The sequence below is a fragment of the Macrobrachium rosenbergii genome, chromosome 22 (genome assembly GCF_040412425.1).
Source record: "Macrobrachium rosenbergii isolate ZJJX-2024 chromosome 22, ASM4041242v1, whole genome shotgun sequence".
Classification (NCBI taxonomy): Eukaryota; Metazoa; Arthropoda; class Malacostraca; order Decapoda; family Palaemonidae; genus Macrobrachium; species Macrobrachium rosenbergii.
Window position 1 is genome coordinate 34,489,566 of NC_089762.1, and position 16,325 is coordinate 34,505,890.

A 16,325-nucleotide genomic window follows, 5' to 3' on the forward strand; every position below is an offset into this window, starting at 1 on the left:
CGAGCAAGAAAAAGTGAACAAAAATATTTCCTATTTTCACGAGAGAGAGAGAGAGAGAGAGAGAGAGAGAGAGAGAGAGAGAGAGAATATCAGACTCTTAACACTTAGATATGACGGTTTCATTTAGGAAGGGCAAGCTGTAATGGACACAAATAAGACGATAGGAAAGTTCAATCAAGAGGTTCATCCTTGAAAGTAAACTGCCGTTTGGTACTCCGGTATATATGTGAATGCTTCTTTATTTTCTTTTCCTTCTTTAAATATTCTGCTGAAAACCATTATGGACAGAGTCAACAGACTATAGACCCAAGAGGACTCCAAAGGGAAATCAGAAATCAGCCTACAAAGAGAGAGAGAGAGAGAGAGAGAGAGAGAGAGAGAGAGAGAGAGAGAGAGAGAGAGAGAGAAAGTCTTACTGATGTCTTCCCACCAATGGTAAAGCAGATGTTGAGTAAGTAAAGACCTACCAAGATATTGGTTGCCATTTTATGGTAATACTGTTTTAACAGGATCACTCAGAAGGTATTTTTTGGTAGAGGGATCTACAATCAATAATAACGGATTGAAATCCAATCAAAAGTTGGCGGCAAATTTTGGCTGTGCAATTGCTCAGATGACTTAAACTCTGCTAATACTTACTAATACTTGCTAATGGAACACAAGCAAATGGATCTTAAAATTCATTACATAATTACATTTCACGAGACATTTTTATGAGTTGAGCGCCTTTTACTTTTACAGTGAAACAACATAAGCATGTGACATTATTTCGAAAACTGGTCAGGAATATTAAAACTCCGGTCAGTGACGTACATTACACATATCAGCAATGAACAGAGAACAGTATACAATATACAACGTCTGAGAATGAAACTGAGTGGTTAAACGGATCCTAGTTTCCCCCTCCTATCTCTCTTTCTCTCTCCTTATATTTATATACAGATATACATACACACACTTATATATACACACATACCGTATATATTTACAGACAGACAGCAAGATAATGAACATTAGTAATACACCAGCGTTTGGAAACAGGCAGAAGTCTCATGCAATACCAATCTCATAAGTATAAAAGGGTTAATGAAACAATGACCTAAATATATATATACATGATTATTTCGAAAGCCAATTACAAATATAATGTGTGTCGCTTCTTACATAATATAAAAAAAAAAATTATATCTCACAGTAATCTGAAAATACCATTCGGTCAACGAATACATTGAGCTGTTAACCTGAATCGCAATGAACACAGACGCAAGCGTGGAGAAGATAATTAAAAAGAGAAATTGAATAAATAAGCGTGGAGAAAAGAATTAGAGAGAGAAACTAAATAAATAATGAGCGGAGGAAGGCGCCAATGAATCGGGTAAAAAATGACTTTTCTTTTCTTGATCAGAGAACCTGGAATCAATCTACTGACCAAAGAACACTGCCCAGGGTTACGCATTGTCCTGAAGCGGGTTTTGTGGATGGTGATGGTGATGATGATGCTGATGATGCTGGTGATGATGATGCTGATGGTGGTGATGAGGGGCATGATGAGCGGTGGTGTCTTGCATACTGTACCCGTATGACATATGTTGTTTGTTGTTGTTGTTGTTCGTGAGTTTGCGACTGTGTATTAGTCCCATAGGCTTGGACGCCCTGGGTCTGAACGGAAGCTGCCAAGTCTTGGGATCGATCCGCGGAGGAAGACGAGAGTGTAGCAGGGGCCGTAGGATGCTGGTGCGTGTTCGTCGAATGGGCATTGGATCTGGTCGAAGCTTGAGCAGGAGGAGGAGGAGGTTGGGGGAGGGTGAAGGGGTGGGTGAAGGCGTCCAGCTGCCGCGCCGTGACGTGATGGACTCTGTACATGTGGGTGAGCACATTGGATCGGTTGCGACAGTTCTTGCCGCACACGGGGCATAGGGCGGCGCTGGGGTCGTGCGACGTGTGGTGGTCCCGCACGTGACGGCTCAAATTGCTCCGCGAGCGAAACTCTCGGCCACAGTACGTGCACATGTGGCCTCTCCCTCCTCCCCCTCCACCTCCTCCTCCTCCTCCTCCATGGGTCAAACCACTCAAAATGTTCCTACTGACCCCGTAGGCGTCTTTGGTCGTTGTTTCCTCTTGACTAGCAGAGTACCCGGCGGAGGTGGCATACCGTCTGCTTCCGCCGCTGCCGTCGGTCCCGGCCATAACTGGATTGACAGCAGCCTCAGCGTTCACGTCTGCAATTGGACAACCCTGCCATCAGATACACGTTGCCAACGGGACACACACACAAAAGACCCTACTCAAAACTCATAACTGATAGATTTCTTGAGACAAGAAAACCACACATCACAAACAGCATTCTCAAAAATACAATACATGGTATTGAAATATCATTTCTTAAGCACTACAAAAATAGAATATGGTTAAAACTTGTGGGAATCTCAATGACGAAGATCTCTTAATACATGTCTTTTCGAAAGATGAATGAGGCGTTTGTTTGGGTTTGGGATGTGGTCGGATGTTTCATGATGGGTCAATTGAATGTCCCCGAAGAGTAAAAACACGGACCTAATTTCATCACCGACTTTTTTTTTTTTTTTTTTTGAGTCATTCATCTGTCAACGACTGACCGACGGAACACAATGGCACAGTGTCTAGTGTGATTTTAAGAAGAAGAAGAAGGAGGAGGAGGTTCGGTCTCTTGGCTAAAGTACTGAGAGCTATCTGATATCCCCGACGAGGACAAGACATCCGAGGGTAACCAAACGCCCGGTTGCAATTGCTGTTGATGCTGTTGATGTTGCTGATAAAGATGATTCCTGTGGGTGGCATTGTTGGTCTCGGGATGTTGATGGGGAAGAGGGATGCTGCCAGAGGCAGAAGAGGAAGAGGCAGAAGAAGAAGGGAGGTGCAGAGGAGGCACGGGCTGGGCCGTGGCGATGGCGTGCTGCATGGCCTGGTCCCGGTTCTTCTCCTCCCGGTGGTACATGGTGATGTGGTACCTGAGGGAGTTCTTCGAGGAGTACTTCTTGTTGCAGTAAGGGCACGTGAAGATCTGGGGCACGGCGGCGTGCAGGTCGCGGACGTGAGTGTTCAGATTGGACTTGGAGGAGTAACACTTGAAGCAATGGGGGCACTTGTACGGTTTGAAGCGGCCATCTGAAATGAAGCAAAACATGGCTGGTGAACCTTTCGTCTGAGACAACTGCGGCTTCGTCTGAATCACACCACACCATTCCTTAGGCTTAGAGGACCATTCCTCATAGTAGCATGAGTCTTGAAATGGAGAGACAAATCCACGGTTATGTATGGGTGCATATATTTAAAAATAAATCTCTACATAGAATTTATGTTTAAATATATGTACCCATACATAACTGTGGGTCTGTTTCTCCAATGATGATGATGATGATACTGACACTGGTGTTCAAGAGAGGAGAAGGAGAAGGAGAAGAATAAGAAGAAGAAGACGAAGAGGAAGAGTAGAAGGGTCATGCCATCATCATCATCATCATCATCATCCCCATTTGTCCCTTCCACTTCCACTAGACTTCCCTCTTCATCACCATTTCAAGACAAAGGAATATACATTAGGTTCCACCTTCCACCTCCAACAGGACTCGAAGGGTTTCTTTCTCTACGACAGCCAACAACGCTACAGAAAGTGCAAACGGCAAAAGAGCTTACTCTCATACGAGCTAAGAAAGGAGAAAGTAACGCTAGCTGTTACTAATAAGCATTCTTCAACATGTCGAAATCCTACATTGCAGAACTAAGTTAGGGGTACAAGAAAAGGAAGCTTTTCAAAGACCAATCCAGAACCAGTTTAAATAAGACGCCATACACGAAGGAAATTAACATAATTACCAGATTTATAATTTTGCATTTTTGCACCAAACTTTATATATATACATATATATATGTGTATATATATATATATATATATATATATATATATATATATATATATATATATATATATATATATATATATATATATATATATATATATATATTTATCAAATCACATTACCATGACATTATGTAGAGATACAAATGTCGTTTAATATCCAACTCGCTTAACCTCGGAAAAAATACCGAAGGGAATTATAATCGATAACAAAGATATTTGTAGACTAATGTTTGTGTATATATATATACATATATATATACATACATACATATATATACACTGCATATATATATATATATATATATATATATATATATATATATATATATATATATATATATATATATATATACATATACATGTAGACTTTTCATGCATCACGATCACCTTCATTCTCATAACAACTAAGATACATTTCAACTTAAAAAAAATGGCCTCTTTCTCCAAAGGGAAATTATTAATTTCATCACCGTAGCTAAATTAAATTTGCCTTTTCTTTCCCAGACCGTGAGTGCGTGCTGCTTGTTTTAAAGATGGCAGTAACCACAGTGTGTTGTGATGATGCTTCTTCGAAGTTTTAAAGAGAATTTCAGGCTGGCTTAAAACCCCGTCGTTTTTGTTATTACCATTTACTTGTGCTTTCCATCTTTATATTTTTGCTGGAACCGCCCTCTACCAATGCACTTGTTTTGGTCTCCATATGAGCAATAGAATTTGTGAAAGTTTCCTTAGCAAGATGGCCATTATCCACTCCATAGTCATTATCATTATTTCATATTTATCGTCACAAACATGAACTTATTTATATGAAATATTCCTGTCATCATATCTTTAAGATTCAACAAGTTAAGTAAGCCACTTCACTGGAAAAAGGGAAAACAAAACTTAACTTGAACACATTGACTTAAAATGTGAACATGCAATCTACAGACTACACGAATAACTAAAGTAAGTCTAAATTTTACAAAAAAGTTGGCCTTTAACGACAGAAGTCATTGCTTTAACTCTAAAAATAACAAGAATTTTGCTATTATTTTTCATACACGTTCTATTCCAAAAGAGAACATTTTACGTCTTTACGGCTTGCTCCTCAAGCAGTAGTGCGTGTTACTCTCCTTACAGGTTCAGCGTCCATATTCTTTTTTTTTTTTTTTTTTTTTTTTGGTGACACCATAGCTCACTACCCAGTGCCAAATATATTTCATTCCCTTTACAGCATGAAAATGGAACAAGTTAAGTATATCTTAGTTTAACCAGACCACTGAGCTGATTAACAGCTATCCTAGGACTGGCCCGAAGAATTAGATTTGTTTTACGTGCTAAGAACCAACTGGTTACCCAGCAACGGGACCTACAGCTTATTGTGGAATCCGAACCACCTTATGACGACAAATGAAGTTTATCACCAGAAACATCTATTTCTTCACTGGAACAGCCCATCTGGAAGTGCTATTGGCGCTCATGAGTTTAGGAGAAGCTGCTGAACTTCTTCAGAACGCCATATACTTTTATTTCAGTCTTTCTTACTTCAAATGATCTTCATGTATGTCTATATTCATTTCTTCTGTTAACCTTTATTTGTTAAACTGGTCTGTTTTTTTTTTTTTTTTTTTTTTTTGCGTATAAGAACATTATACTCTGCACATTCTCTGCGAGTTAATAGTCTAGAAGAATGTCCACACCGTTTTAAAACGAATAATACTGTTACAACAGACCAGCGTCATGGTTGAAATAAAATTCTTTACACGAATAAGCGAGCGGCCGTTACAAACTTGACATAAATTTCAGGCATTTACATTCTTGTAAACTAATACTTGGCGAAACTTACATCATTCTGCTTGTATTGGACGTTTATCGAAGCGCACGATGTAAAAAAGCACCCTAAGGAATAAAGGCAAGCAATCTTGCAAATCATAACTTTCCGAGGGCATATATATTGTTATGGCATAAACAGTCATAACAGTGTATGGTGTTCTAAGCACCATAAAGAATAAAGGCAAGCATTCTTGCAAATCATAATTTTCCGAGGGCATATATTGTTATGACACAAATAGTTATTAATAAGAACATGTTAATAATACATAATAATCAATTGGTCAAGTCCGTCCAAACTTAAGAAGCATTTGGGCAACCTACGATAAGTATCCATTTCATTCTAGTCCACACAAAAAGTTACAGGTGAACATCCAATTTCCAGTGTCGTGAAATTCTTCAAAGTTTCACACAATTGCTTCGAAAATTATATATCGTTTCGAAAATTATATATCGTTTCGAAAATTATATACCGTTTCGAAAATTACATATTGTTTCGAAAATTATATACTGGTGAAGAGAGTATATTTACAATAAAAAAAAATTAAACGAACTCATTTTCAAGTTCTGGCATTCATTAGCGAGAAAGAAATTAAATGCATGAATGCATTAACTTTTAGTCAGTTTACTTCGCGAGCAATTCCTACTTTCTCAAGCACTAACTGCGGGGTCCTGGGCTATTTCCAAAGAAGAAGAAGAAGAAGAAGAAGAAGAAGAAGAAGAAGAAGAAGAAGAAGAAGAAGAAGAAAAGACGGAAAGAGGAAGAAGAAGAAGAAGAAGAAAAGACGGAAAGAAGAAGAAGAAGAAGAAGAAGAAGAAGAAGAAGGAGAAGAAGAAGAAGAAGAAGAAGAAGAAGGAAAGAGGAAGAAGAAAAGAAGGAGAAGGAAAAGAAGAAAGAGAAGGAGAAGAAGAAGAAGAGAAAAAAAAATCCCGATAAAGATGGAGATAAAGGCGCACCCTTTCCCTCCTCTGCCATTACTCGAGTCAAAACTGGGCACTTAACTTCGATGATCGTGACAAGGTGTCGTGCACCAACTAGCACCCTATATATACCAAGAGGTGACCGAGATAGCACGGGGCCAATTGCTCGTAATATTCGCCAAGACACAAATGAGGAAATTCCCAATATACCCGAAGGAACGGTTGTTACCGAATGGACCCAATCTTCAACTCTTCTGGAAAAATATCTTAATTTTTACAAATTTGTCAGCAAAGGTGCTTAGAATTTTATGTAGGTAACACAAATGAGAAAATTCCCAATATAACCGAAGGAGCAATCGTTTCCGAATGCATACAACCTCCAACTCTTCTGGAGAAATATCTTCATTTTTAGGAACTTGTCAACGTATACGTCTAGGATTTCATTATATAGGTGGAACACGCCCTTTGGTGCGTGCCATTCGATCAAAGGAGGCAATGTGTAATCCCTAGAAGGCTCTAAATGTATTGACCAGGTCTCAGAGGAGGGCGTGGTTCAGCAGGACCTGGCAAGACCGATAGGTTGCATGTATGTCCTCCTGGCATTAAGCCAGACAAAGGGAGAGCTGCACTCTTAAATGTCTCAACCAGTTCATTAGAAGAACTCTCTCAAACTGACAGTAAATCGGATATCGCGGGCCGGATCGAATGGGCGGTTCGGTTTACTGCGGGAAGTACCTCGGTGCGCTCGTATCTCTCGGCCAAGGAACCGATAGGCTGATAAGGAAAATTCCACGACGTGCTCTTCTAGATCGCTTTCTGTTCGTTAATGCGGCGCGATCTTTAAACGACTGTATTTAGATTTTAAAATGTTAATGCTTACTTGACTGTATTTAAATTTTAAAATGTTAATGCTTAACTACAGTATTGATCTTACGTATGTCTTACTGGCTGCTCTGTGAGCAAGAGCCCGTGTTTGGCATAACGCCGGCTTAATCTTAAACAACAACAACAACAACAACAACATCAGTATGTACGTAAAAGAACAAACATGCATATACATTTACGTACACGTACTCCCACAACGGGACATGACCTAATTCGGAAAAAAGGGAGTAAGCAGTTACATGACCTTATTCGGAAAAAAGGGAGTCAGTAGTTAGGTAATTTATCTGATAAATAAACCAGGCCACTTCTAATTGCTATCAGGCCTTTCTCCGCATTCCGAACGAAGGTATCAATTGAAGATTGCTTGTAGCAAATAATGTGTACGTAACTAAAGCAGTACACGAACTGATGCACGAACATGCATGTGTTCATCTTGAAACTCACCGGGGATGATCAACCTAATTCTTTCTCTAGTCAAGGTTTCGTGGATAAAATAAAAAGAAACGAAAAGATAAAATAAAGCAGGGTGAAGGAACATGCGTGGTATTAACCCTTAAAGGTTACAGCACCTTACCTCAGAAAAAAAAAATCAGAGAGAGAGAGAGAGAGAGAGAGAGAGAGAGAGAGAGAGAGAGAGAGAGAGAGAGAGAGAGAGAGAGCAAATTTATATCAGCAGTGAACGACAAATCTGAGCGCATACGGTATCTCTGATGTTGACATACTTAATACACTTTATCCTCCTTTTCCATAATTAAGTTTTTAATACACTATGTGATTAACCTTTAATGAGAGGTATACCGGAAAAGTTGTCTGATCTTTAGACCTAAAAAATAATGGACATGAACATTGTCCTAAAAAAAAAATACTATGCTGCTTTTCCAAAACCAGCATAATTTCTCCATTAGTAACTGAATATCCATTTCCCATTTGGTAATTACAGTACAGAAATTTTCTTGTTAATAATTATCTCAGGTTTCCAACTGGCCTGGTAACAGAGATTTTCCTCTGAATGCATTACTATATACTGCGATACCTAGTTACGAGAACGAATTTTACACTTGGGTAAATAACTTGTATACTATATATATTATATATAATATAATAAATACATACACACTGAATGTATATATATGTATATATATAAAACTGAATTAATTTTTCACACCAGGCGGTTATTGGTGTACCAAGTATTTCCAGGAAACCAGTAACCTGTTTTACATCTTACAAGAAATCATTAAACAGTTTCCGATTAGTCATTTATTAGAAGTTTTCTCCACAATCTAGATAACTTATTTGATTGGCTGTTTATTCAACCGATCTCCAGCATTTATTTAGTGGAAAGTTGTCCTGCCGTTGCAAGTTCCCGTGAGCTGATTATCGGTGGTGTTCTAATTAGTTATAATTTCAAGTTTGTCATTTTCCCCGTCAGCTAATTACTAACAGGTTTTCACATTAACTAATAGTCAATTTTTGGGGCCAAATAATTACTACACCTCTTCATCACGTCATTACCGAAAGTTTCCTCATCGTGTATTCGAAAGTTATTAACTGATATCTGTCACAAATTTCACATTATTCAATAATAATTATCATTATTAACATTTTACTTTTTTAAATTATTAGTTTTCGCAATAACTGACAGATGAATAAGCCATTTATCTAAATTTCCATTGGCCAGTTACTACAATGTTCCCAGTAATCTACATTTTCTTTAACAGAGGTGTAGGAAGATAGTCGACCTCACAATATCTCTCCTCAACCGGGTTATCTACTTTCCACTGAAGAACAGGAGAAGGAAAAAAGTACCGAAGCTTGGCAGGCGAAAGGAAAATACAGGGCAGATATCAGTCACAATTACAGACGTCATTCCAACACCAAAATCCTATATCACTCCAACGATCAATTACTGCAAACGTTTCTGCTTCAAAAATGTTCACTGACCATTTACTACAATATTCCCAGTCATCTACAGTTCTTGAAAGCCAGTCGGTCTCACAATATCTCTCCTAAGACAGTTGATTCATTTTCCACTGAAGAACGAGAGAAGGAAAAGAGTACCGAAGCTTGGCAGGTGAAAGAAAAATACATGACACATACATATCACTCAAAATTACTGACGTCATTCCACCGCCCAAATCCTATTTTACTTCAACGATCAATTACTGGAAACTTTTCCACTTCAGCAGGCAACCCAATTTTCCATGAAGTCAGTCATTACAGTTGCCAGCATCACTGTAGAAAGTTTTCAACGCAAGTCAGTTAGAGGAGTTTCCCTTTGTTTATTATCGCGATTTTCGCGTTGTTAAAACTTGACTTGTTTCTCTGCCAGTCACTGGTAAGAATCCCTTCCTATGACTGTGCTTATTTGTTCATGAACTTTCGTATAATACAAAAAATTTTGGCAATTAGCACAAGCTTTTCTAAGCTTTTCGAACAATGTGTAATTCATGTGTTATTAGTCTTTTCGCGTGTAAGAAAATATATGTACTTTAAAGTCATTGTAAAATGAGAAATAAAAAAATGTGCTATAATGATGAATACTGAACGTGGAAGAAATATACATTATATTACCAACACGCAAACAGCATCACAGCACAGAAACACTATCGAAGTGATGCTTAGCGTAAAATAACTATTTAGCATATAAAATACGAAGCTTTTGCATCTCTTCATAATGAATTGTCCATAATAAAAAAAAACATTATCCTCCTCCTTACGACTCCATGATTACCTGATGCTTTATGACATGAAGTTGTCCTAAGAATCCGGAGTTGTTTTTCTTATAATCTGTGAGTGGCGCTTTCAAAGCAAAATCTGCGAGCTACGTAACATACCAAAGATTCAGCCTCCATTTCTCTGGCAGCCTAATCTTGACTTCTTTATTTTAATTGTTGTCTGTTATCGCAACTGACAAGGTTACCGATGACAGTGACAAAGTATCTAACTGTCAGACAACGACTGCGCCGGGCTTGAACTTTTACCGCTTAGTTAAAAAAAAAAAAAAAAAAAAAAAAAAAAATATATATATATATATATATATATATATATATATATATATATATATATATATATATATATATATATATATATATATATATATATATATATATATATAAGGAATAAAAGTAAGTAATCCATGAAAAGCAAACAGTGACTAATGAAAAAAAACATTAAAAGGAGTGAGTCAACAAATATTATTTGCACCGAATACAACCTAAACAAAATAATCAATGCAACAATAAATGGCAATGCATCCTGAATAAATGTTCCAATTGTTTCCTTTAAATCTTATTTCCAATTTCCTATTACTTTATAATCATTACTACAACACTAAAACACACACATACACACACAAACAAGTAGTGCTTGAATAGAATACAAAAAATAAAAATCAACACTTAATATTTCATGAAGGCAATTGAGAAAAACCACTCACTGCAATTTTTGTTTTAAACACACACAAAACTAGTGCTTTAATAAAATAATACATAAAATAAAAATCAACACTTAATATTTCATGAAGGCAACTGAGAAAAACCGCTCAGTGCAACTTCCTTTTTTTTTTAATGATAGTTGAGATACTTGACTAGGGTATTTGTGCATCCTTGTGTGCTTCCTAAGTCACCTCAAGCGACACATTTAATTACCTAAGACCTGGGGTAGGGGGAGGTGACAATCATGACTAATGATCTCGAACCATGGTATTCCACATTCTTCGATTTGAGCTCCTCATTTCCAGTTGCGCTCCAGCACATCTCCCTGATTTAGCTTATTGTTTTAATATATACATACAAACAAACACACACACACACACATATATATATATTTATATATATATATATATATATATATATATATATATATATACGAGTATATATATTTATATATAGTATATATACATATAATTATAGATATATATATATATATGTATATATATTTATATATATATATATATATATATATATATATATATATATATATATATAATTTATACATATATGTGTGAGTGTTATGTATGTATGTATATACAGTATGTATGTATGAATGTTTGTATGTATGTACGTATGCACTGGTCACTCATGTATTTGTACGGCCTCTTAACTATTCTATTTCCGCACCCTTTATGGATACGCTTTTCACTACAAAGCCCTAAGCCCAAGAGCGTGCATGCACGCGCGTTTATTTGCGTCATTAAACCTTTATTCACGACTCTGTTCATTACTTTTCCCATACTGGCATTCTGTTCTGCAAAGGGTTCTTAAGTACCTTCATAGTCGTTTCACTTAACCCGTGAAAATACATAAATATTAAAAAAAAATTGTAACAACAGTAATAACAACAACCATTATAACAACTTCAGTTGATCTTCTACAACTCTGCTAGTTCGGAAAAAGTACACGATACTTATTTTAACGATTAATAATAAGATTAACATACAAGAGGTGAGAATTGCACTGTGCTTTCCACAAAGAGCTCTCACGAACCTAGCAAAAGTTGTAACCTGGTATCTAATATCCAGCGAATCTAATACAACTACGAGGGGCTTAAAGAGAATGTCTTGAATACTGCTACATTAAAGCGTGCACGAACAATAATTCACTCGCCATGGGTAACCAAAATATTTCTGAGTGAAAATGTGTCCCGCTCGGTGTGTGCATCTCTTAAAGGATTTAGAAACTTAAAGAGAGAGTCTGAAATTCCTAAGCTTGATTTTAAATGACAAACTTTGTGAAAGCTATTGATTTCTTGCCCCCAGAAATATAAATTATGTGCATATTTACATTCAAGAAATATGAATACATAAGATTTAAAAAAAATAGTACACACATATACAAAAACACTATCAGATACACATAAACACAAATGAATCATAAACAAACAATGTATACACAAAACATATCCAGTTCTTAATAAAAAAATAAACAGATATAAGATAAAGTCGCAAACCTCTTAAAACAAGCACCACAAGGTAGAGCAAATTAAGGAATTCATCCCTTCATTACCAGACATCAACTAACATTTTAAAATTCTATTTTTTTAACCTTTAAACATTTCCTGTAATGAGATAGCAATTCTCCGATATTCTTACACTGATAATTGATGTTGTCTTTCAGTCTTTCATTAATATGCGTTATCATTTCAAGGCCTACAGATCACAAACAAAGTATACAAATAAGAACTGTAAATCTATCACTTACATTTTACCCTCCACTGCTGTTTTCAGAATCAGTTGTTCACGAAAGGATCATGATTTTAACATCCGGAATTCACACTTCACTGACACACCCCTTCATTACTGGTGTAAAACAACCAGTTCAATGCGAGAGCCCTTAATTCTGTTTCATAATAATAATAATAATAATAATAATAATAATAATAATAATAATAATAATAATAATAATAATAATAATAATAATAATAATAATCATCATCATCATCATCATCATTATTATTATTATTATTATTATTATTATTATTATTATTATTATTATTATTATTATTCAAAAGCCTAACCTACTCATACATAACATGCCCTAGGGCAGAGGTTCCCAAACTTTTTGTTCCTCGGTACCCCTTGGGCTTTTTTATAGGTTCCCATGTACCCCTAACACTAAAAAATTAAGCTTAATATCAAAAAAGAACATTTTAATATTTTGATATTTTAAATTTATGGAGTCTGCATGTGTAGATTACACAGGTATCTTAAATGGTGATAACAGAAATAAAGCAATTACTAAGGTAATTTATATTTTGATCCAGCACATACAATTGTACAATAGTAATTATTTCTTCAGACCAAATGTACCCCCTGAAACGTGCAAATGTACCCCAGTTTGGGAACCCCTGCCCTAGGGGGACACTGATTTGAAATTCAAGCTTCCAAAGAATTTGGTGTTCATTTGAAAGAATTAACAGAAAGTAACAGGAGCTACAGAAAGAAGGGGACAGTTATTACCAACGTAAAAACAAATTAACAAACCGATAAATAAAAAGATAAAAGTATAGTAAATTATTAAAATACAAGGAGAATTGTTTAAGGGTAGTAATGAATGGACTCTTCGCTTGAACTACTGAGGCATTTTCAAGGTGGTCTTAGAGATTCTACAGTCCCACACAATCACAGAGAAAATAATTTAACTTTTATAACTTGCAACTGACTGCAAGCTAGCCTCACGAAAACTGATCTTCACCAACCGTTCTAGAGATATTCAGACTCTACAACATTACATCGGATTCTGTGATTCCAAAATTTCAAACTCTACAACGTAACATCGGATTCTATGATTCCAAAATTTCAAACTCTACAACATAAAATCGGATTCTGTAATTCCAAAATTTCACACTCTACAACATAAAATCGGATTCTGTAATTCCAAAATTTCAAACTCTACAACATACCATCGGACTATGTAATTCCAAAATTTCAAACTCTACAACATAACATCGGATTCTGTAATTCCAAAATTTCACACTCTACAAAATAACATCGGACTCTGTAATTCCAAAATTTCAAACTCTACAACATAACATCGGATTCTGTAATTCCATAATTTCAAACTCTACAACATAACATCGGATTCTATGATTCCAAAATTTGAAACTCTACAACGTAACATCGGATTCTGTGATTCCAAAATTTCAAACTCTACAACGTAACATCAGCTACTGTGATTCCAAAATTTCAAACTCTACAACATAACATCGGATTCTGTGATTCCAAAATTTCACACTCTACAACACAAAATCGGATTCTGTAATTCCAAAATTTCACACTCTACAACATAACACCGGATTCTGTAATTCCAAAATTTCAAACTCTACAACATAACATCGGACTATGTAATTCCAAAATTTCAAACTCTACAACATAACATCAGAATCAGTAATTCCAAAATTTCAAACTCTACAACATAACATCGGATTATGTAATTCCAAAATTTCAAACTCTACAACATAACATCGGATTCTGTAATTCCAAAATTTCAAACTCTACAACATAACATCGGATTCTGTAATTCCAAAATTTCACACTACAAAATAACATCGGACTCTGTAATTCCAAAATTTCAAACTCTACAGCATAACATCGGATTCTGTAATTCCATAATTTCAAACTCTACAACATAACATCGGATTCTATGATTCCAAAATTTGAAACTCTACAACGTAACATCGGATTCTGTAATTCCAAAATTTCAAACTCTACAACGTAACATCAGCTACTGTGATTCCAAAATTTCAAACTCTACAACATAACATCCGATTCTGTGATTCCAAACTTTTCAAACTACAACACAACATCGGATTCTGTGATTCCAAAATTTCAACCTCTAGAACATAACATCGGATTCTGTGATTCCAAAATTTCAACCTCTAGAACATAACATCGGATTCTATGATTAAAAAATTCAAACTCTACAACATAACATCGGATTCTATGATTCCAAAATTTCAAACTCTACAACATAAAATCGGATTCTGACTCCAAAATTTCAAACTCTACAACATTACATAACATTCTGTGACTCCAAAATTTCAAACTCTACAACATAAAATCGGATTCTGTGATTCCAAAATTTCAAACTCTACTACATAACATCGGATTCTGTGACTCCAAAATTTCAAACTCTACAACATAACATCGGATTCTGTGATTCCAAAATTTCAAACTCTATAACGTAACCTCGGATTATGTGATTCAAACATTTTCAAACTCTACAACATAATATCGGATTCTGTGATTCCAAAATTTTACTCTACAACATTACATAACATTCTGTGATTCCAAAATTTCAAACTACAACATAACCTCGGATTCTGTGATTCCAAAATTTTCAAACTCTACAACATAACTTCGGCTTCTGTGATTCCAAAATTGGTTAACTGGAAAAAAGTTATCTTTTTGACGTAATAGTGACCGCCAATTGGCACACTGCCAATTCAAGTAAGCCTCATAGACCTTTAAGATTTCTGCTCTGAACGAATCAAGAAAGAGTCACTTCGGGTTTATCCCTTCGTGAAATCATTCTTACACAAACAAAAACCGTCCATTGGATCTAAGACTTGTGAAAAATCGCAATAAAAATGAAGTCATGCCTAATCAAAAATATCAATATAAAAATACTCAATAAGTATCGTGGTTCGAGTAGTCTTTCCACAGGTTTTAATAGGATGTAACGGAACATTTCTAAACAATATCACCTAAGTATATATACACATACATACAGTATATATATATATATATATATATATATATATATATATATATATATACACATACATATATATGTATATATATACATATGCATATTCCTCTGGTCAATATTATCTGATATTCATGCACTAAGTATTAACAAAAGGGAGAATGGTTTTAACAGTCTTTCCATAAATCTGGATATAATATAACGGAAAATATCCAAATAACCATTTTCAGTAACAGATTAATAAAATCTGCAGCCATTATTTAGGTAATGTATTAATAACAGAAAGCATGGTTTCAACAGTCTTTCCATAAATGTGAAAAAAAATACATAACAGACAATATCCAGACATGCATTTTAAGTTATACATTAATAAAATTTATTAATGGAAAACCAAACCACTTAAAGTAATACTTTATAAAATCTGTTAATGGAAAACCAAACAATCTGAAGTAATACTTTATAAAACCAATTAATGAAAAACCTATATATGTATTCACCTTGCAATTCGCCTCCAAAGAGCCACACCCATGCACCAGTAACTACACGAGTCCCCAACATCCGTATTTTCCTCACGGAAAAAAAAAAAACACAGGTGGGGAAAAATT

General features: G+C 35.5%; 1 protein-coding gene across 7 annotated transcripts in view; it reads right to left on the reverse strand.

Moving 5' to 3' along the window:
* Positions 1–16,325, reverse strand: part of LOC136850738 (protein abrupt-like) — a 340,568-nt gene that overhangs the window by 18,336 nt on the left and 305,907 nt on the right. For 2 of the 7 annotated variants that reach the window (XM_067124659.1, XM_067124658.1), the window contains exon 6: positions 2,532–3,144. The exons of 4 other annotated variants lie outside the window; for them this stretch is intronic. In XM_067124659.1, coding sequence (XP_066980760.1) covers positions 2,651–3,144 — 494 coding nt within the window. In that variant the 3' untranslated portion in view covers positions 2,532–2,650. Of the gene's footprint in view, positions 1–1,100; positions 2,220–2,531; positions 3,145–16,325 lie in introns of those variants that run through there. One more of the 7 variants, XM_067124645.1, reaches the window with a different exon arrangement.